Source organism: Papio anubis, chromosome 1 (genome assembly GCF_008728515.1).
Source record: "Papio anubis isolate 15944 chromosome 1, Panubis1.0, whole genome shotgun sequence".
Taxonomy (NCBI): Eukaryota; Metazoa; Chordata; class Mammalia; order Primates; family Cercopithecidae; genus Papio; species Papio anubis.
Window position 1 is genome coordinate 69,960,020 of NC_044976.1, and position 24,162 is coordinate 69,984,181.

Consider the following 24,162-nt stretch of genomic DNA (forward strand, 5'->3'; position numbering starts at 1 on the left):
AAAAGAGAAACAGAATATACTTCTAGTCCCTTCTGAATAATCAAAGTTGTAATATAAAATCTAGAAGAGAGATATCCTGACATAGGAGTCTGGAAATTAGGTCTGTGCTTTCCTTCAAGTCATTTCACCTTCAAAAGATACAGTTTTTATTATTATATTAATCTGGTTAGAGTTATACAAGGAATGAGTAAGATAGTACGTAGTGAGTTGTAAAATATGTGTTATAAGATAGCGAAGTCAGCATATAAGGTAAACTTGCATGTCGTGAAAATGAATCTTGAAAATTCCTTAAACTTCCTTGTTTCAAACTACTATATTTTACGATAGTTTTCAAAATGGAAAGCAAGTATCTTAAAGTAGAAATAAAATGACTAGTTGGAGTGTGAGAAAAAAATAACAGAAGGTCCATTTGTATTGTATTCTTACCTCATTTAAAAAATTTTCTCTGTCACAGGTCATTTAATACATGAATACACTAGTTCAGAAATGCATAACCATAAGTAAAAATTGGTATGGAAATATTGTTAGTTTTTGCTAAATTTTATATTTTACTCATAGGAATATATGTTTTAAAAAATGTTGCTGACCCCTGCTTTACATCACTGTTGATGAGTGAGCACTAGATATAGTAGTTGGCTTTGTTTCAGAGCCGTGTTCCATTAAACAAACATTTTCAACTTTGAAACCTCATTAAAAATAGAGAGACGCTCACACCAGTTAGAATGGTGATCATTAAAAAGTCAGGAAGCAACAGATGCTGGAGAGGATGTGGAGAAACAGGAACACTTTTACACTGTTGCTGGGACTGTAAACTGGTTTAACCATTGTGGAAGACAGTGTGGCAATTTCTCAAGGATCTAGAACTAGAAATACCATTTGACCCAGCCATCCCATTACTGGGTATATACCCAAAGGATTATAAATCATGCTGCTACAAAGACACATGCACACGTAGGTTTATTGCTGCACTATTCACAATAGCAAAGACTTGGAATCAACCCAAATGTACATCAGTGACAGACTGGATTAAGAAAATGTGGCACATATACACCATGGAATACTATGCAGTCATAAAAAAGGATGAGTTCATATCCTTTGTAGGAACATGAATGCAGCTGGAAACCATCATCCTCCGCAAACTATTGCAAGAAGAGAAAACCAAACACTGCATGTTCTCACTCATAGATGGGAATTGAACAATGAGAACACCTGGACACAGGAAGGGGAACATTACACACAGGGGCCTGCTGTGTGGTAGGGGGAGGGGGGAGGGATAGCATTAGGAGATATACCTAATGTAAATGATGAGTTAATGGGTGCAGCACAGCAACATGGTACTTGCATACATATGTAACAAAGCCACACATTGTGCACATGTACCCTAGAACATAAAGTATAATAAAAAAGATAGAGAGATGCTCACCTTATCAGAGATATATGGGAATGAAGAAGACCAATTGAAGGAGCAGCCAGGTTCATATCTCCCATGGTATGTATTTTTGAAGCAGTAGAGTAACAAGTCATGCCATTTAATTATATGGGCTATCTAGCTTTTTCTCTCTTCCTCTCTCTCTCTTGTAGCACCCCATGCTTAAGAATTGACTCTATGCAAGTGAATTAATGTGAACATTTTGCAAAGTCACCACACATAATAAAGCCTTGAAAATCATAATTTGCTATGCAAATGTAATGTATTCATAATTTTGGCATAAATAAATTGCATGAAAACAGTAAAGAAAGGGGAATCAAAATTTTCCTACATACAAAAAAATTTTAACTCATTTTGTTGGTTTCCTCAAAAATATAAAAAGGGGAGAAGTCCTGCAGCAAAGTGAATACTCACATAAAATTTATAGCCTGCTTAGACAATCAGGTAGTAAATATTTAGAATAGACAAGAGGAGAGGAATGGTCATTACCCTATTATGATTTCTCAAGTTCATGTTACCACTGTAAAATCCAGAATGAAAAATAATCATTATCTAAAGTGAAACTTAATATTAACCTTATCGAAAAAGGTCACCATGCCTCTGTGTAAAGTGATGGCATATTTCTACATGGTTGACTTTAGGTATTTTCCTATCTCTTGATTGGTACCTGCATACATTTTGTACGTGTCTATGCATGCATCTTTTATGCACATAGATAACTAACCCTTCTTACCAGGGCAAAATGATAAACATCATCACAATTTTTTTTTTTTCTATAGCAGCGTTATAAGGAATGACTTAAAAGTGAATAGGCTAAAGTTTGAAATATGTGCTTAAAAGTCAAGATATTATAGGCCCCACACTGCCAAATGCAAAACTTTCCATTTTTTAAGTACACAGCTTTTAAACTAATACATTTAAAATATTAATGTTTTATTACATACTTCTTTTTCATTCCTGGGAGTAATTTATATGTACCTCATTTGCAACGTTTTCATACCTATATTAAATTACAATAGAGGAATAGGAAAGAAATACTGTTGCAGCTAAAAAATTCCAAAAAAGCATTTTTACAATTAGCCCTTTGCCTAAAAACAAGAAAAGTAAGTAAAATATGATTTTTAAAATCTATTCACTTATTTAATATTTTATTTTTAATTGACTAATAACTTTATATATGTATAGGGTATAATGTGGTGTTTTCATATATGTATACATTGTGGAATGACTAAATCAAGCTAACATATCAGTTGCCTAAAAGCCTACGCTTTTGCCTAGAGCAGTTAAAATGGTCATGAGAAATCAGAAAGCATGTATTTCTAGACCTCAGGCTTGAATTTAAGGTAATCTAGAAAAAGAGGAGGGAATTCAAAGCTGCAGACAAAATAACAAAATTCTCATCTAAGACAAGATGGCAATATCATCTTCACAAAGTAATACAGATCCCCGTTTTAGCAATATCTATTGAAATACCAGTATATTACAATTCATGCTTTTAGCCTTAATCCTAAATGAACGTACTATTCTCAAACAATAGATTAATTGAATTTCATATCACCAAAAACATTTGCTTAATGATACTCTGGATATTCTGAAATTGTCTTTTCACTGCATATGCATATAAAGAGTATATTTCTACTTAACAACCTTCTATATTTATTAAGGAAAAAAGTTTAAATATTTGGCTCTGTTTATAACTCTAATTTTCCCAAGGCTTAAATAAATACAGAGTAAAATTAAGTCCATTGATACTCCTCATTCCAGGTGTGCTGAAATAAACTGTGATGATAAAAAATGACTATCTTATCCTAAGAGGTAATATTTTAATAACTGGTATATAACATTAGTCACTCTCATGGTGGAATAAACTAAAAAACAAATGACTAATATTTCTAATATAAAAAATACTTAGATCATGCATGAGAGAGATAGTGTGGGAGCCGTTTTTGAAGGTGGCATCAGATGACTTTCACCTCTTGATATTTATGTCCCTGTGCTGTCCCCTCTCACATTGACAATTTCAGGGCATCCAAAGTCCCATTTAGCAAATGCTTTTGATGACGTGAAATCACATTGAATAAGGTTTCCTCATGTAGTTAATAATATATTACGGATATGAGAGAGTATGACTTTTGAAACTAGGTTATAAAGGACATGGCAGCTTCTATCTAGCTCTCTCCTGGATCACTAATACTGGATGAAGCCCGTTACCTGTGGGGACACCCACGTGGCAATTAACTGAGTCCATCTGCCAATAACTAGCACTACTTGCTTGGTGTGTGGGTCAGTCATCTTGGAAGCAGACTCTCCAGCCCCAGTCAAGCCTTCAGATGAGTAGCACCAGGTGACATCTTGACTGCAATCTTATGAGAGACACTGAGTGATAAGCATCCAGCCAAACTGCTCCTGGATTCCTGACCCACACAGGCTGCTTGAGATAGTTAGTGCTTATTGGTTTTAGCTGCTAAGTTTTGGGTTAATTTGTTAGCTAGCAATAGATAACTAATAGTGGCATCAGAAACAAGGGAAAGAACATGGGTGGAGAGGTTATCACATCTAAAATGTCTTGATGGTCATGCAAAGCTGAATGCTCTTCAGGTTAAGTCTCTTGTGCCTCAGTTTTTTCAACAGTAAATTGATGACAGTAAATCTTATCTCACAGAGGTCTGAACAATAAATGAGATAAAAGAATTCAAAGAAACTGGAAAGTGTTTTTTTTTTCCTCAGTAACTATATATTTCTTTCTTTTCTTTAAATTGTGCTTAATTTTACAGTCTTTCTTTTAAGGGGTTTTAAGCTGATTGTTGTTAGCACACAGAAATGGACTTTACAGGATGTTGAAGAACTGCAGGCAGAGATAGGGCTATGGATGTTCAGGCACTGCCTCTGTTTTTCATTTGTGTTTATTTGTTTATGTTTATCTGGATGAAGAGCTGGTTTTGAAGATCTTGATTTAAGATAAATGAATATTTATAAACATTCTCTCACATAGAAGTAAAGTGATCATATAAGTTATTTCTGAGTATTTATGTAAGCCTGAAATAAAAAAAACAGTCTCTAGGAAACAAAACTCTAGATCATGCAGAGATAAACTCTGTTCCTCTCTGACAGGGTCTCTGACAGCTTCATGTTCCCAGTTAAAGACCTCAGAGGTCAAGAAATCAACTCTGAAACATGCTGTGTCTGTTTCTGCTGTGTTCCTCTTGACTCAATTTTTCTGTGTCCTTGACTAAATAAATTGGGAAATTATAAGTGAGTGTTTGTACGTGCAGTTTCTTATTTTGCAAATCCATAAACAACTTGGAATGCTTTTACTCTTGGTATTTCACATTGACATTTCAAATAAGTTTTGACAGACTCTTAAGGGCCTTGACCTACACTGGGTGCCATAGTATAGGGGTTAAACCCATGGACTCTGCATGAAGATTTATAAGACTTCCTGGGTTTAAATCCCAGTTCTGCCACTAACTGCATGAACTTGTGCAAATTACTTAAAAGCATTCTATGCTTTGGTTTCCTCAGGGAAAAGTTAAGAATCATATTTACCTTACAGGTTTGTTTTAAGAGTAAAATGGGTAGCCGGGCACGGTGGCTCACGCCTGTAATCCCAGCACTTTGGGAGGCCGAGGCGGGCTGATCATGAGGCCAGGAGATCGAGACCATCCTGGCTAACACGGTGAAACCCCGTCTCTACTAAAAATACAAAAAATTAGCCAGGCGTGTGGTGGGCGCCTGTAATCCCAGCTGCTCGGGACGCTAAGGCAGGAGAATGGCGTGAACCCAGGAGGCGGAGCTTGCAGTGAGCTGAGATCGCTCCATTGCACTCCAGGCTGGGCGACAGAGCGAGACTCCGTCTCAAAAAAAAGATAATGGCACCTCTAAATGACTGGAGATAATAAATGTTATACTATAAAAAAAGAAAAAAAAAGAAAAAAGAGTAAAATGGGTAAATATTAGTAACTTAGAACACTACCTGTGCAACAGCAGGTGCTTGCTAAATAGATAGCTTTTTATTTATTTTTATTTTTTCATTTTTTATTTTTTTGAGACAGAGTCTTGCTCTGTCTCCAGGCTGGAGTGTAGTGGCATGATCTCGGCTCACTGCAGTTTCCGCCTCCCGGGTTCAAGCGATTCTCCTGCCTCAGCCTCCTGAGTAGCTGGGACTACAGGTGCCTGTCATCATGCCCAGCTAATTTGTTTTATTTTTAGTAGAGATGGGGTTTCACCATGTTGACCAGGGTGGTCTGAATCTCATGACCTCGTGATCCACCCGTCTTTGCCTCCCAAAGTGCTGGGATTACAGGCGTAAGGCACCGTCCCTGAATAGCTTTTGATTTTGATGAAGTAAATAATTGAATGGCCTGGGCGTTTATGGTGAATCTACATAGTGAGTGCAACCATTCAGCAACCGGAATCCTTCTCTTTCCTACTCCCTGCGTATGCTCAACTTTGCTTTACTTTAGTTTTGAAAGGAAATTAATCATTACCATGATATTTGAGAATTTGAATATTGCCTCAAATATATCCCTAAAGATGATAAATGTATGCTTCACTCTGAACTGAAAATATGCTTGCCTTTCACAAGTGCATTTGATTTTCACAGCTGCATTTTTCTAGGTGTGTGAGTGTGTTGGGGAGGACATTGATTGGGAAAAATCAATCTACTTTTTCCTTTTTAGCAAATGGTTCTGAACTCCTTTGAAAATCTAATAAAAGCTGTAGTCCATCTCCACAGCACACACACAAAAAAATCACTGAAGCTATGATTGTGGGCACCAATTGGCCCTTTTCTATATTTACTATAGGCCAAGAAAGTGGACCGAGGATTATTGTAGCTTTTTTTTTTTTTTTTTTTTTTTTTTTTTTTTTTTTTTTTTTGACAATGGTTGCTGAATTTAGAAAAGAGAAAAAGGGAGAGCAGAAAAAAAAATCCAGGACATTGCTTCAGAAAGTATTGGAAACAAAATGGCCTTTAACAAAGAAGCTCTGATTGTTAGCTTTTAAGAAATTAATGACACAAATTAAAAAGTGACTTTGAAAGGTATGTAAAATAGTCTGTCAGTGTTATTTATACAGTGTTTTGTAGAGAACCAGGGATTTGGGGGACTCCTGCAACGATGTCCTAATTTATAGGAGGGTTGTGAACAGGTAGAATTGAGACTCCATTTACCCAGCATCTACTAGAGAAGTGCTGTGTTCATAAATATTACTTCTTGGGCTTCCAAATAAGATTGTACATGAACAAAGAGTTCCATAACTTACAAAGGATTGAGAACCACTTTTCTGGATATTTGTCCATATAGATAATTACAAACTGAAACTTCTCAACCTGAGTTATCAAAATCTGAGAAAGGCTATATTGGCAGATGTACAATATTGTAGGGTGAAATGAGAGTGACCACAGACCAGTTTACCTAATTCTCAGTATATAAAAATATGGAGTCTTCTACTAAGCTACAAAAAGGCAAATTTAGAATTGGTAAAAGCATATAAATTGGTAGAAAGAATTTAAAAATTGAACAACCCAAATTATAGAATAAGTTGCAAATAAAATAGCTAAAAAATTTTTTAGGCAAAACCAGTCAGAAGAAATGAGACAGTTCTGGGGATATTCTCCCTTATTATTCAGATTGATTGTAAAAAGGGATATTGTCTTCCACAAATCTTTTGATTCCAGTTCCAGAAAAAAATTACCTGCTGGTATCACATACATTCTTATCCTTTGTGGTAATATCTAAGTCCTTATATAATTTCACCAGTTTTCTGTTCAGATATTTAGCTGAAATTTATCATGAGCCATGACATAAGTAAATGATATCATTTGGAGGTGTCTCACCCAAAATCTCATCCTGGATTTAATCTGAATTATAATCCCCATGTGTTGGGGGAGAGAGCCATGGGCTGTGATTAGATCATGCGGGCCCTTCCCCCATCCTGTTCTCATGATAGTGAGTGAGTTCTCACAAGATCTGAAGGTTTTATAAGGGAGTTTTCCCCCTTTTGTTCGGCAATTCTCTCTCCTGCCGCCTAGTGAAGAAGGACGTGTTTGCTTCCCCTTCCACTGTGACTGTAAGTTTCCCGTGGCCTCCCCAGTCATGTGGAACTGTGAGTTAATTAAACCTCTCTCCTTCATAAGTTACCCAGTCTTGGGCAGTTCTTTATAGCAGCATGAGAACGGACTAATACAGTATGTAAACTCTCTCTCTATATGTGTGTGTGTGTGTAAACCATATATATGGTATATATATACACACACACATATATGTGTGTGTATATATAGGATATATATGGTATATATGCCATATATATACACACACACATGTTGTACAGTATGGAATTGCCAACACTTGGCTTTTTTGACTTTGAAAGTGGGAATTCCATATGGTTTAACCTAGCATTTGCTTGAATATATTCCTCCCTAGTTTTGATGCAGAATCTATACAGTATAGATAATTCCCTCTTCTCTGCATTATAGATTCCAGTTTACCCACAGGGGTCCTGTGACTTTTTTGCTGGCTTGATAACAGCATTTGAAGAGGTCTGAATGAGCTTACTGGCTGAAAGTAAAGAGAAAGTTGTCAAGTCCTGTCTTATCTTATTCAGTAGCTCTTGCCAAGATTTTTGGGTCTTCTCAAGGGAGTAATCACACAGAGTTGAAATTAGAGCAACCCTAAAATTCCATTGGTTAGTCCTCTAGGCATGCATTTTATCTCGTCTACAGTCTCTTTAGTGACAGAATCTCTAAAACACAGTGTCCTATACAACAAAATGTTAAACTATCTTGTGGGAGAATAAGGCAGGTGAAAGGATTGAGGCTTATCAAGGAAGCCAGGCAAAGACAGCAATTCCTATTGCTTTTGAAGTGCTCTTGTGGAAGCTGTACTCAAGTCCTTTAAGAGCTGGTTTACTTCCCAAATAAACTGAGTTGCCAGCAAGAGCAATGGTGTGGTGTTTCAGGAGGGAGGGGAAGAAATGAAATGCATCAGTGATGGGGGATTTGCAGGCATTTCTGAGATCACACAAACCAAAGTGGACATTTCTTCTGGATGCTATTAGCTACTCATCCCTCCCACATGGGCCCCTTCAGTTTGCTTGCTGGAGAGGAGGCTGCTGAGAATCATTCAAGCCAGTTAAAGAAATTGCCTAAAGTAAGTATCTGAAACACAAACACATTATCTCAAAGTGCTTAGAACACAGTAATAATCACAAAGTCCTTACTTCTTCTCTCCTTTGTACCATTCAAAGGCTGGAGGTGGCACACCTGCACCTTCGCATCTTATCAGGCCACTGCGTCCTGGGGTCACGGTGCCAGATTTAATTTCCTGAATAGTAGGAGCAACTGCAAAAGAAACAAACAAACAAATACTAGTGGATAAGTACAAATAATCCTCAACAGAAATATGACACGCATATATTTTTATTCCTTCTATATTCAAAGCAAACTTATGCCTGATAGACCAATGCATCATATTTTCAGTGTTTTATGCTTCAAATACAAGACTAGTCATTTTCAGCTTCATTTTTCAAGTTGAGCAACAGATGAATGTTTTCAGGGAGTGCAGAGTAAATGAAATACATTTTGGCCTTCCTTCCTATTGGAAAAATGGCATTGGTGAGGGTAACACTTCATCTGTACTCCAGTCCAACTCTACTGCAATAATAGTTCTCATCTATTGAGTGATCACAGGGAGCCAGTCACTGGGCTAGGTGCTTTACATTCTCCATTTTCTCACAAAAATACTCTAAGCTTGATGGTATTATCTCAGTTTTACAAATGTGAAAACTAAAGTTCAGAGATGTTAAACGAATTGTCAAGGTCACACAGCTACTTAGTTGCAGAAGTTGGCTTTGAAGTCAGGCGTGTTAACTCAAAGCCTGGGCTCTTGACATATTCTGTGTTTTTTCCTGCCTCCTCCCTATGCTTTAGTAATTTAGTGATTTTTTTCTTTAATGTAGTTTCTTCTGTCTGAATGCTGTTTTTCCCATTTCCACAGATTCAAGATCCATTTTAGGCATCAGTGTCTCCATGCTCTTCCCTATTGCTCTAGCAAGAAAAAGTTTCCCCTCCTCTGCGTATCTGGATCTCTCATACCATGAACGTTCTATCATATATTTATAGAAATGTATTGCATTGTATCATGTACTGTATTTATGGGTATGCCAGATTTCCTTTTCAGTTCTTTGGAGGCAGGGATAAATATCTGATTCATCTTTGTATATTCCAAGATTATTGCACAGTGCCTAGCACAGTGTGATGCTTAAAAACCTTTTTTTTGCAGCATAACTTTTTTTTTTTTTTTTATCCTTCACATAGTTATTCAGCTGTCAACATGTGCCAGGCATTTCTCAAGGAACAAAGCAGTTAATTGCCCTGAGGTGATGAAGCTTATATTCTAGATGGGGTAACAAATGGGGAGACAGACTATAAGCAGCAGATGTCGCAAATTAGTAGTATAAATAAAATGTTAGAAGGTGATAAACAATACAGTAAAATAAAAACAAAACCCTTATAGTTGCAAGGTAAGAGGAATCAGAGAAAGGAATGGATTGAAGTTCTTGATAGGGTAATCTGAGTAGGCCTCATTGAGATGCTAAGATTTGCACAAAAACTAGATGTGAATGAGTGAGTTAGCTATGTGGATATTTAGAGACAGAGCCTTGTAGGAAGAGGGAAGAGCTTGCAGTAAGACACTGAGGCTGAAGCTAGCCTAGTTTGTTTAAGAAATAGCAAGATTGGTGTGGCCAATACAAGAGAAAGGAGAGCAGGAGCAGATAGGAACAATTTTCAGTGGATTCCAAGTTTATACCAAAGAGAAACAAAGGATGGAAGATTGGGTAGGGTCTCTTGGGTCATTTCAAGGAATTGACTTTTATTCTAGGACAAATGGTGAATCCCTGCAGAGTACAGATAAAATCTGATCGGTTTTTTGAAAAGATGACTCTGGCTGCTGTGTTGAAAAAAGACCATCGTGAGGCTAGGATAAAAGTCTAGGGATAAAGTAGGGAATGCAGTAAGCAAAGCAAATGAAGGTGGGTGGCTCACGTCAGGGTGGTAGCAGTGGAAGTGGTGGAAAGTTATTGGGCTTGTGGTCTACTGTGAAGGTGGAGCTGATAAGATTTCTAGAAAGACTGAAGTGACATAGAGAAAAAAAAGAGGAGTCAAGGGTGATGTAATTTGGCTTGAGTAGCTGAAAGGTTATTGACTCAGATGAAAAGGACTGTAAATAGAAGAATTTTGGAGGGGGTTGGGCACAGTAGATCACACCTGTAATCCCAGCAGTTTGACAGGCTGAGACGGGTGGATCACCTGAGGTCAGGAGTTCGAGACACGCCTGGCCAACATGGTGAAACCCTGTCTCTACTAAAATTACAAAAATTACTCAGGCATAGTGGTGGGCCCCTGTAATCCCAGCTACTTGGGAGGCTGAAGCGGGAGAATCGCTTTAACCCGGCAGGCAGAAGTTGCAGTGAGTTAAGACTGCCACTGCACTTCCGCCTGGGCAACAAAAGCAAAACTCCATCTCAAAAAAAAAAAAAGAAAAGAAAAAAAAGAATTTTGGAGAGAAACACTAGGAGTTGTATGTATGCATCTTTTCATAAACATTTCCTTTTCTACCAAGTTTTTAACATACTATAATTCATATTTCAAATAACACTATAGCAAATTATTCAACAACTAGAATCTTGAAGATACAAAAACTAGTTCATTCAGAAATATGGCCTAAGTGTGCACTGTGGATATATTTTGATTTATTTGGAAAGCAACGAAAAAGTACAGTGTTTAATGTTTTATCAATATTCAGTGAACACTGAATATATAGTTTTCAACATATGAAAAATTATTGCACTTCTATTTCTCTGTGGTGTTTTTATTCTTATTATTTATAGTTCTAGAAAACATTGAAAGGAAAATATTTTTGTTAAAGTACTTACTAATAAATTGGTGAAAATTAATGAAATAATATTTCCAAAAAATGTTTGCATAAGAACTGTTACAAGATAATATAGATACATATATATACACCAACACACACCTGGTTTTATATATATACTATCATATATGTATAACATTTATAATGTACATATATATATACACCCTTATATATACATAAATATGTATATATAAGGGTGTATATATAGATATGTATATTCACAAACACAATACAAGAAATCATTTCATAATTTTAAAATTATTTTGTTAAGCAAAGTTTCATGTCACCTACAAAAGTCAATGAAATATATTAAAAAACTATAAATAAAACTCCATGTACTTGTCAATTATTAAGACACTGCTCATAACAGGTACAGGTAAGTTTGTATTTTCACTATTGTTCTCACCTGCTTTAATCTCTCTTTCCTGTCACACAAACAGGCTGTAATCTTTTATGATATCTAATTATTATTGAAGATGAAATAACCATATGCAACAGGAGATCCATCACAAGCTTCTATTGATAACCTGGTTAGTTTAATTACTCTCTTGTTTGTCAAGGGGGCCATGACTCATTATAAACAAAAGCATGAAATCTGGAACATTGTGTGAAAACCCAGGCGTAACGAACCGAAATCAAAATCTAATTCATCATTAAAAGGCTTTTGTGCAGTACAGTATACATACGGCTTAGCACTGGGTGCTTTACCACACAAGTTAAAGGGACATGATCCTGTTATCTAGGGCTTCGTGGGCTGCTATGATGGACACCGAAAATGGAAAGATACCTAAAATGTCTTATGAAAAATATGGATAAAGAATGAATAAAAAATTAATAGCATTAATAATATGCACAAGAAAAAGTCCTAAGAGCATTTTGCAAGGTACAGAGTTAAACGTCCAAGTGTTGTGGAGTAATCAATGTGGGGAGAAGATTCTCATGCAGATATCCCTTTGTGGTTAAAATTATAAACTTGAACTGAAAGCCTCTATTGATTTTACTTGGAGACATAAAAATTCTTATTACATATTCATATTACTGTGCATCTTTTGGAAATAACTTGTTCAAAAAGAAAAGGATTCATCCATTTATTTATTCTTTATTCCTTTGTTGATTCAACAAATATTTGTATCAGGGATCACATTAATGAAAAAAATAATAATATTCCTGGCCTCACAGAGCTGATACGAAGTGATACAAACTAAGATGAAAACAGAGCAGGGTGAAACAAAAAGAAAGAGCAAGATATGTTATTTACTATGTTGCATTTCTAAGAGATCCTTGATGATAAGGTAATATTTGAACAAAAAATTAAGTGATGTGAGAAAAGGAATCATTTAGCGATTTGTAGAAAATTATTATAAAAAGAAACAGGAAAGGCAAAGGTCCCGAGTGGAGAGCATGCTTGAGGTGGAAACAGGTTTAACAGGATTAAGTTTAACACACTGTTTTAGAAATAGCAAAATGGTAATCATTGCTTGAGTAGAATAGGTGAGAATAATCTAGAAGAGGAGGTGGGGCAGGGGCCTGGAGCCCAGATTCTATAGGGTCTAGTAGCCCGTGATAAAAGCTTTGAATTTTATTCTAAGCTGCTAAGATTTTGCAGATTTTGAGCAGAGTGACATGATTTAGTTAAAATCTTATAAAGATTATTTGTCTGTTGTGTGGAACATGGTCTGCAAAGAGGCAGGAGAGGAAATGGGCAGAATAGCTACGGGGTTGTAGTAATCCTTAGGATAATGAGAAAGTCATTGGGCAATGCATAGAAAAGGCAGAAACTGAGGAGAGAATGCAATTAAATAGATCATTGCTCACATTGGACCTGAATCAACTCATTTTAGTTAACTGGCATTGACTGAGCATTTTCAGTGGATTCCAAGTTTAGAAGATTCTGAACCCTATTACTCTGTATAAATAAAAGGATTCTATGTGTACAGACATGTCTGATAATGCCCAGAGAATTCCTTTCCACAGTACTTCTTAGAAATTGTGATGTACACGTAAGTCTTATGAATCTTTTATTTCAGGGGTCCCCAGTCCCTGGCCCTGTTAGGAACCGGGCTACACAGCTGGAGGTGAGTGGCAGGTGAACAAATGGAGCTTCATCTGTGTTTACAAATGCTCCCCATAACTCACATTACTGCCTAAGCTCCACCTCCTGTCAGATCAACGGCAGCATTAGATTTTCATAGGAGTGTGAACCCTTTTGTGAACTGCACATGCAAGGGATGTAAGGTGCACACTCCTTATGAGAATCTAATGACTGATGATCTGACGTGGAGCTGAGGCACTGTTGCTAGCACTGGGGAGTGGCTGCAATACAGACTAATGTTAGAGGGGAATTATACACAGAGACCATAACAAATCAATTGCTTACAGATTCATATCAAAACCCTATCAGTGAGTGGCAAGCAACAATTAAGCTGCATCTGGTGGTAGGCTTTATAATGGCAAATAAGTTGAGGTATTTCAATTGCACAGCTATATCTGGTGGCAGACTTTAAGTCAGAATCTGAGACTTTAGTCTGCATGTGGCCCACCCATTATTTTATTTACCACTTCTGTCCGTGCCTCTTTCTTACACTGCATACTTGTCTCAGCCACAGTTTTGGTAAGCTCACAAGCTAACCCTAGCCAAAATGAGTAAAAACCAAACATCACTGGAGAGCTTCTTTGAAAAGGGGAAAAGACACAACAACCCTAAGACTGCCAACAAAAGAAAGCTGAATTTAAAAGAAAATACCAAGAGTCTTACTGAAATTACAGGTTCATTGTAACAGGTGATTCACATTCTCCAAACCCACTTTGTATCATATGTGGTGACTGGCTATCCAACAAAGCCACGAAACCTTCAAAACTGCTTTACCACATGGAGACCAAGCACCCTGCATTAAAAGACAAGCCTTTGGAGTTTTTCAAAAGGAAAAAAAAAAATGTAAACATAAAGAACAGAAGCAATTTTTGAAGGCCACCACTTCATCAAATGTGTCTGTACTAAAGAGCGTGATTCTTCATGACTAACCACATTGCTAAAGCTAAGAAGCCCTTTCCTACTGGTGAAGAGTTGAGCCTGCCTGCTGCTGAGGACATTTGTCGTGAACTTCTAGGAGAGGCTGCTGTTCAAAAGGTGGCACGTGTTCCTCTTTTGGCTAGCACCATAACTAGATGAAATAGCAGAAGATATTAAGGCATCATTGTTAGAGAGGATTAATGAATCACTGTGGTATGCAATCCAGGTTGATGAGTCTACTGATGTTGACAAGGCAACAATACTTGTTTATGTGGGATATATTTTTCAGGAGGATGTTCAGAAGGATGTGTTATGTGCACTTTTGTTGCCAGCCAACACCACAGCTGCAGGACTATTCAAGCCTCTGAATGATTACAAATCAGGAAAACTGAATTGGTTATTTTGTGTTGGTATATGCGTGGACGGAGTTGCCGCCATGACTTGATAGCTTTCTGGTTTCACTATTCGGGTCAAAGAGGTCAATTCTGAATGTAAGTCTACATGTTGTGTCATCCGTAGAGAAATGCTAGCTAGCTGGAAAATGTTACCTGAACTAAAATCATTTTGCAGAATGTGATTAAAATTACCAATCACGTTAAAATACATGCCCTCAACTCACATCTGTTCCCACAGCTCTGTGAGGAGATGGACACAGAGCACACATGCTTTCTCTTATACACAGAAGTGAGATGTCTTTCTAAAGGTGGATCACTGGCCAGAGTTTTTGAATTCTGAGAGCCACTGCAGAGATTTCTTTTAGAAACACAGTCACCAATGGCAGCACATTTCAGTGACACAGAATGGTTCACAAAACTTGCTTACTTGTGTGACGTATTCAACCTGCTCAATGGACTCAACGTTTCATTTCAGGAGAGAATGACAACTGTGTTCAAACTGGCAGATAAAGTGGCTGCATTCAAAGCCAAACTGGAATTATGAGGGCGACAAATGAACACTGAGATTTTTGACTTTTCAAACATCAGCAGAGATTTTGAAAGAGGCTGAGCCAGGACCTTCTTTCTCCCAGCTGGTGCATGATCACCTAGTTCAGCTTTCAAAAGAGTTTGAGCTTTACTTCCCAATCACAAAAGACACCCGAACTGGGAAGGAATGGATCCGTGACCCATTTGTGAATAAGCCAGGTGAATCAACTTTGTCCCTGCCAGAAGAGACTCAATTATTTGAGATTGCAAATGACTGTGGCCTTAAAGTACGTTTGGGACAACCTCAAATCTCCATAGGTTCTGGATTAAAGTCAAGGCAGAATATCCTGGGTTGCCACAAAGGAGTGAAAAACCTGCTTCCACTTCCAACATCCTATCTTTGTGAAGCAGGGTCTTCTGCAGTCACAGCCACCAAAATGAGATCATGGAGTAGACTGGAAAAGCAACACACTTCGGGTGTCACTGTCTCCCATCACCCCCAGATGAAACTGTCTAGTTGCAAGAAAACACACTCAGGCTCTCACTGATTCTACATTATGGCGAGTTGTATAATTATTTCATTATATATTACAATATAACAATAATAATGGAAATGAAGTGCACAATAAATTTAATGCACTTGAATCATCCTGAAACAACCTTCCACCCCACCCCACTGTCCGTAGAAAAATTGTCTTCCCCAAAACCGGTCCCTGGTGCCAAAAAGGTTAGGGACTGCTGTCTTTTAGACAGACCCTTTTCCAAACTTATGTGACCACAGCATTCTATAAGGTTTTATTTGAGCATTTTGTGGGTCTGATATTTCTTGGGATATATTCTGGATATGTCGAATTACTGGAATAGTGGATCTCTAAGCTGTATTCTACATCATAGGTTATGCGGTCCATGACTTTTAAGGTGAACTGTAATTCTGGCTCAAGAGGTTTCTAAGGGCTCATGAGCTATAATATACTCACAGATTTCATGTAAGGAGAAGGCTTCAATTATTTGTGCCATAAGGATATGGTCATTTATTTCCCTGGAACAGATGTACCTGACAAAAATTATAACTAATTAAATCTCCAACTGGAGCTGTACAGTAAAAAATTACAAATATGTTTGTCCAAGTTGTACAAAACACTCATTTTCCACTACAATGTTCCATGTTTTAAATAATCATGTGGGCTCTTTCTTAGAAAGTTGATCAAATGAAAAATCTGAGTGATTGCTTCCAAGTCTATTTCTCCTGCCACTACACTCCCTCCATTGCTCTGTGAATTTTGGCCTGGCACCGGCAGTGTAAGCTGTTTTTACTGGGAGTAGGGATATAAATTTATGCATCTTCATGTGTTTATGTTTCCAGAACTGTTTTTCTTTCTGTAGATATAGTCTTTTTTTCTTCTTAGATGTAATCTTTCAATAACATTAAAGTGGCAAGGAAGGTGAGTGCTAGAGTCTCTCAGATTCACCAGTAGAATAGCATCCTTTGGAGTGGACTGTGAGCTGAAGTAATTGCAGAGTGGAAATAAAATCAATTTCAGAGGAATGTTATTAGACAGATGTGAGGAAGAGCAAGGAACAGATGTTGGGGAAAGCCAGCAGTGAAAGGGTCAACACAACGTATTTAATACCTGTGTGGTTAGAGGCTCACCAAGGAGGAGTCTTCCTTTCTAATTTGCTCAGTGGGATTATTTCTTTGCATTGCTTAGCTAGTCATTTCAGGATGAAGATAATGAAAAGTTCTTCATCCAAAACTCCAGGCTCTGTGGATGCAAGAAACAGAACCTCTGCACTTGGCACCCAACAAGCCTAATCAAGATTCATTTTCTTAGTTACATGACAATGGCTACAAATATCTTCTTCCTCTTGTGCCATCCTCAGTGGGAGCTTTAGTTATGTACAGAGTATTGTTATTATTAAAAATGAGTAAAATCCAACAATTATTTTAATATACTTACTAAGTTGAGGTAGTTGAAAGGAAACTTTAGAGTTTCAATGGCAAAAGAATTTGAACACCACCCTATCCCCTTAAAATGATGGATGATTATGAAGACGCCACGTTAAATAACTGCAACAATAAAAAAGGGTGCCCAGAGAAGAAGAGTAGTAACATGTTTCATGTTAAATACTGCAACAGTATAAATAACGTTGCCCATAGAGAAATAGTGAATTTAGAGTCCAGAGAAGAAATCAGTCCTACAAAATCCACATGCTCTGAAAACGCTGTGGAAAATAAGCATGTTGACCTTAGTCTATATTTAGGATTTACATACTACATTAAGGCAGCCTTGGTCAAATGGACAGTCTTTGGAAAAATTTTAAGATTTTCAGTATCTCACAGAGAATACATAATATAGGATGTGTTCAATATATTATTGTTTCATAGGAGGCCAATTATAGGTAGTTAAAAATTTCTTACTTGAAGTTAGGTTGAAACTCAGGGTGGGAAACAATGACAATCTTTCAAAGGTTGTTATAGATCTCACAGAAACATATCACAAGGTCAATGAACTCTTTTCATGAAGCAAATATGTCTTTGCCTAATGAATTAGTTTCACCTTAAAAGAAGTTAATATTTAAAAAAAAATCATACTTCCAAAATATAGTTGAATCACAATCTTTATAACTTAAGGACTTTCACATTGAATTAAGTCTCCGGTCAGCATTCAACCGGGATGAAAATAATCAAGTTTATAATGTACCTCCAGCTTCCCCCACACCTTAAACATTTACACAGTGGTGAAATAATGCAGTAAAAAAGCACTGTTTTTCAGTCCAACAAACGTGGCTCTAACATTTACTGTGTGAGGTACTTAACCCTTTAAATCCCAGTTTTCTCACCTGTAAAATAGACAGCACTTACTTCACAGGATTGCTGTATGGAGAAAATACAATAATTCAAGGAAAATGCTTCCTACTGCTTTGCACTGAGTTAGTTGTCAATAAAAACATTAGCTATTTTTAAATTAGGATTATTACTGGAGAATAGAGCATTATAGTCCTGCTTCCTTTAAGGGCATGGAATCATGATAAGACACGGGCAAAAAAGAAAAATGAGTTTTTAAAAATTCATTGCCTTGGTACTGCAAGAATGTGATTAATTTAATTAAAACCTGAATGAGTATATCACATTTTACTCTCCCAGAATTCCATCCATAGCCTACCTTTATAGTGTAATCAAGAAAATCTTTTCTGAAAGGCAGATGTGGTAAACCTTGTATTCCTCTTTGAACATGAAATAAGAGGCTTGGGTTCAATGTGAAAAAATGTGAAAAGTGTATGTAACACAAAGGCATCCTTTCTGGGAAAATATGCAATTGTGGTGGTACACTACTTGGGCATATAAAAGATCATGTCAATTACATTAAACATATGATGAGGTCATTTTCTTTTTCACAAGAAAGACAATAAGTGAAATTTTACATGTTAACTGGACCTTAATGGTTTTTAAAAATATTTAATATCCAATGTGACAGAGTACTAAGTTATGATCTTTGATTCCCTTGTAATTGAAAAGGTGCAGAATAAAACAAAATTATTTGGTAAAAAAATTTTCAGAGAGCAGAGATATATGACTACATACGAATTCTGATTTTAGGAGGATGAATGATGTCTCCAACACTAACTCCGTAAACCCTCAATAACAATCTGTCCATTGTTTGAAACTATTATCCTAAGATATTGTTTTCCTAATATCAAGTTTAATGTTATTATATTCAACTTTTTCAAGGGGTTGAATTTATTAAGCTAGCATTAGTCATTTACACTGTGGTAAAAATGATCTGATATTGTGTTGATTATGAGTATGTGCATGTTAGAGGCCATTAGATGATGGACGGATGGATGAGTTACCTGTGACTCATGAAGTGAATAAAAGTGCAGTAAGAAGAGAAAGGGTTATATTATGAGTAGTTTGTTGGTGCTAAAGCAGAATTAATTCATATTGTTCTTTTGACAACAGTTAGCACTGGTTAAATTACAGCTTGAAGTAGCTGTCCCCTTGCAGTCAGCAATGCTCACTCCAGTGATGCATCCACTGTAAAATATGTGTGAAATTTATTGGGCCATCAGCTGTATCAACGGGAATTAAATGGTTCACTGTTTTCCTAGCTGTTTGCCAAACTTTCTTTCTTTCAAGTTACTCATGATCTGATCTCTTCTCTGTTGTCAGTCATGCTGAAATTATAGCTGTATGTGATTGATTTGGATATATTGGACAAGTTTGCAAGTATTGTAAAAGTTGGGATTCTCTGAATGTATCTCTATTCTCAGCAAGCACAGTCTTGTAAATAAAATTGTCCTTCAGTACAAACCTTACAAATCCTAAAACATTTGAATGCATTTTTTTCTAATACTGAAGCTGTTATAAACTTCCTTATATAAAAAAGTATTTTTAGTGAATCTTCAAAAAATAAAGATTAGAAAAGTGCAGACTCTTTAGATCTCTGTAAAACATTAGAACATTTTTTGGAATTTATTAATGAAAATATGTTTCTACTTATATTAATCATTCAAAGTATGGTGTTAGAGCTTCCATGATGTTTATTGTTATGTTTTAAGTCATCATACACTTTTAAAGACTAACATTGATCTCTCAAAATGTGAATGAGCCAAGCTTGTATATACATTCGAGATAGGTGAAGTCAATCAATTGAAAAAGTAATGGCAGTAAATATACGTGGAGTAACAGATGAGGATAGCATTGATCGGATCTTCCCTTAGGCCAGTCCTCACTGGATCATGTTTCCCTCTGTTTTCAGAGCCAGTTTCCTCCAAAGATCTAACAGTAAATCCAAAGGCAGCAGGGAGCCTTGGGGTGGTATGACTTCTGCCCTCTCAGAATAATAACTGGATCTGATTTCTTAGCTTACTGAAAGGTTTATTATTTCTTCTTGTTACTATAGCCTTCGAAAATCTTAAAAAAGAACATTTTAAAAGTTGATTAAAATTCATTTATTAGAATTGTTTAATTCTATAAAATGAATAATTCATTTTGTTAATATATTCTAAAGAATTACTTTCCAAACACACTGTGTTATAAAAAGAAAAAGAAAACTTTCAGTATCTTGAAAGGAAAAGAAAAAAAATAAGATTCATGTCGTAGAAATATAGTTGTAAACTACCTGTATCTCCCTGCCTCTACCCAGCCTTCAATTACGTGAGTGCAGAAGTTTAGCAAGACTACAGAAAATATGTTAAGCGAATGACATTTTCCAAAACTACAGATATAGATTCCGTAGTAAGAAAATGAACATTAAACCACTTTCATCCCCCCCCCAATTTATTTTGACACGGCAATTGCCTACTCAAACCTGCATCTTGGAGGATGTAACGTGATAATATTTCTGTATGGTTCAAAGACTAAAGCCACAGAGGTAGTAACTGTGCAACCAGTGTGCTTTATCCATAAACTTGCCATGAACTTACAAACAAGGAGGACAAAAAAAAAAAAAAAAAATCCTAGTGGGAAGTGATAGTAGTTGTAGAATTGAGAGGTAATTTTTTTTCTCATTTGAAAAACATAGCTTTGGACCCTTCTATTTATGGAGAAAGAAAGCTAAATCAGAACATGCACAGTAAGTAGTAACTAAGAGCAAAAGAATGAGAGACAAAGTAGGAGAGACATTTTACCTATAAATAGTGTATCTTAAAGAAATCAGAAGATGTGGGAGGAGGGGTGGTAGGAAAACTGTAATTTTCAGAAAGAGTAGTATGGGTTTATTTGGGGCCAAGAATGTTTTACAAGAGAAAAAAAAGTCATCCTTCCTAAAATGATTAAATAACATGGTATGAGAAAACTCTGCCTAATAGCAAAAGTAATTTGACAAGTGAAGAGAACATCAAGAAAGGAAAAGTCTCACTGACAAAACAGAAATTCCATGTCAGCAAGAGCAGCACATGAATAAATTATTAAAGAATATGTTTGGGTTCTTTCCATTTTGCTCAGGAATACATATATATTTTGCTCTGAAATGCAGCTGATACTCTCCTTATAATCTCAATCTTATTTAATGCCCTTTTAGTCAAAGTCACCAGATCCTGTCTATTACTGCTCTGATCCTGCAAAGCTTATCTGTGCATTTGATGAACAGTTACTATTACTAGTTCATCAATGTCATGAAGAAACATTTGTAAGTCTTGAGAGATGCTATAATCTTGTTGGTTCTGCCTTTAAAATACATCTGAAATCTTATACTTCTCATCACTCTTATAGTTATCATGCTGGTGCTAGCTAACATTACTTCTTGCTTGGAATATTTCAGTAGTCTCCTAATTGGTCCTCCTGGTTTTGGCTTTTGCTCCTGTTACAAATCATTCTCAGCATAGTAGCCATAGTGTTTCTGTTAAAACAAGACAAATCCTACATCCTTGCTACACACAACTATGCTTCACTTCCCTTGCATTTTCAGAATAAAAGCCAAATTCATTACAAAGGTTTGTAAGTCTCTAAATGATCAACCCTCTTGCCACTTCTGTGACCACACCTCTGACCATGGTCTCCCTTGTCCAATCTGCGCTAGCAATATTGGACTGTTTCAAATTGGTGGAACACAAACCAAGAGCACCCCTACTTCAGAGTCTTTTTATTTGATACTTCCTCAGTCTGGAACAGTCATCCTTCAGATATTGACATGTCATGCTTGCATCCTCATTTCCTTCCAGTCTCTGCTCAATGTCCACCTTATTAAGGAGGTGCTCCCTGACCTCCTATATAAAATAACAATCCTACTCCCTTACTCTTCAATCCTTTCTTTCTTAACTGTCCTTATTGTTCTCCATACCAATAATCTCGATCTGACATGGTGTATATTTACTTCTTTATTGCTAATTGTCTCTCCTCTCTCATTGGAATGTACACTTCACAAGGGAATAGTCTTTGTGTTGTTAGCGATGTATTCCAAGTCCTAAGACCAGTGCCTGAAGCATAGTGGGCACTCAATAAAAAATAAAATGCTATTGTTGTTTAAAGAATAAAGTAATCATGAAATTATTTATGTTAGAGAAATGTTGCACATTTTCCTGTATGCCAAAAAAGATATCATAATTTCATTCCCCTTTGCTGAGTAGAGCATTTCTGTAGCATTACCATTTGCATGTTTAAAATTCCCATTATCATGCGCCTCTAAAACAAATAATGCAATGTCTGCATATATGTTGCTTTCACATTTTTGATATGTTTTTCTGTGTATAATACCTTGTATTTTTCTTTATACTTACATGAATAAACACAGACACACACACACACACACACACACACACAGACACACACACAATTGACCTTTTGTATTCATGGGTTCCACATTTGGGGATTTAACCAAGGAAGGCTTAAAAAAATATTTGAACTAAAAAAATAACAATATAATAATAAAGCTACAACTAAAAGCAATACAGTGTAATAGCTATTTATATAGCATTTATTTAGTATTAGGTGTTATAAGTAATTTAGAGATGAGTTAAATCATATGGGATGATGTGCATAGGTTCTATGCAGATATGCCATTTTATATATAAGGAACTAGAGCATATACAGATTTTTATATCCTTGAGGAGTTCTAGAACCAACCCTCCATGGATACTGAGGGATGAATGGCTGTATGTGTTTAGTTGAATATTTATTTTATGTCTTATTTTTCTATATTTTATATATACTTAAATTTAACGTATTTGTTACAATACTTAGATATGATAAGGCAGGCGTCCCCAAGCCCCAGGCAACAGACTGCTGCTGGACATATCGTGTGCTTATAATATGAATAATGCAATGTCTGCATACATATTGCTTTCACATTTGTGTTGTTTCACTGCGTAATAATACCTTATAATTTTTTTTATACTTAAATGACTATACACACAGCTGCATAGAAGGAGGTGAGCTGCAGGGTAGCAAGCATTACCATCTGAGCTCCTCCTCCTGTCATATGAGAAGTGGCATCATATTCTCATAGAAGTGTGAACCCTATTGTGAACTGCACATGCGAGGAATGTATGTTCCTTATGAGAATCTAATGTCTGATGATCTGAGGTGTAACAGTTCCACCATCCCCACCAACCCCTCAGTCCATAGAAAAATTGTCTTCCACAAAACCATAAACCACCCTGGTGCCAAAAAGATTGGGGACTGCTGTGGTAAGGAACAGATTATCTGAAACTAAATGGTTAATTTAAAATTTTTATTTTATATATTATGAAATATCACATGTAACACTATATAACTAGGCACTAAAATACTATATATCTGGGCATCAGAGCTCTAGAAAAAATTCAATAGTATTTGTCTATGGCTCCCACCAGTACATTTTGACTCAGAAAGTAATCACGGATCGCTTTTACACTAATGCCATTTTTTAGTCAGCTGTAGACACAGTGATATTGTGTGACAAATAATCACTACATTTTAGTGACATATAACAATTATTATCTATTTCCACTCCTGTGTCTCTGACATATCTTTAAAGCCCATTAGCCAAAGCAGCCACATGGTCAAGCCTATCATCAATGGGGTTAAGAAATATTCTTCATCTACATTTGGAAGGGAAGGGGAGTCAGTATTTTCCAAAGAATTGTCCAGACTATTACTTAGAGGTGGAGTTTTCCAAAGTTATTCATTCTCAAAATCTTCTATGTACCAAAGCCAAAGAGGGCTCTATGGGTCTGCCTTGAAGAGAAAGTTTGTTTTATCTTCTGTTGAGAAAATAAAGTGTCTAAAATGAATTGTGGATTCCACAGTAATTCAATGTGAATAATATATGAATGAAGATAATCATAGAGAATAGAGCTGCTTGTGAAAACCAAAATGACAGCAAGTGCTATACAAACCAAGAGTCTGCAAAACTAGCATCTCAGGAAGGTGTTATGAGAGCTCACAAG

At 36.3% G+C, this 24,162-nt stretch overlaps 1 protein-coding gene across 1 annotated transcript in view; it reads right to left on the bottom strand.

The window, feature by feature from the left end:
• The window catches only part of NEGR1 (neuronal growth regulator 1), an 897,330-nt gene that overhangs the window by 200,945 nt on the left and 672,223 nt on the right, over positions 1-24,162 (bottom strand). The window contains exon 5 of the mRNA XM_009210941.3: positions 8,648-8,768. Coding sequence (XP_009209205.2) covers positions 8,648-8,768 — 121 coding nt within the window. The remainder of the gene's footprint in view (positions 1-8,647; positions 8,769-24,162) is intronic.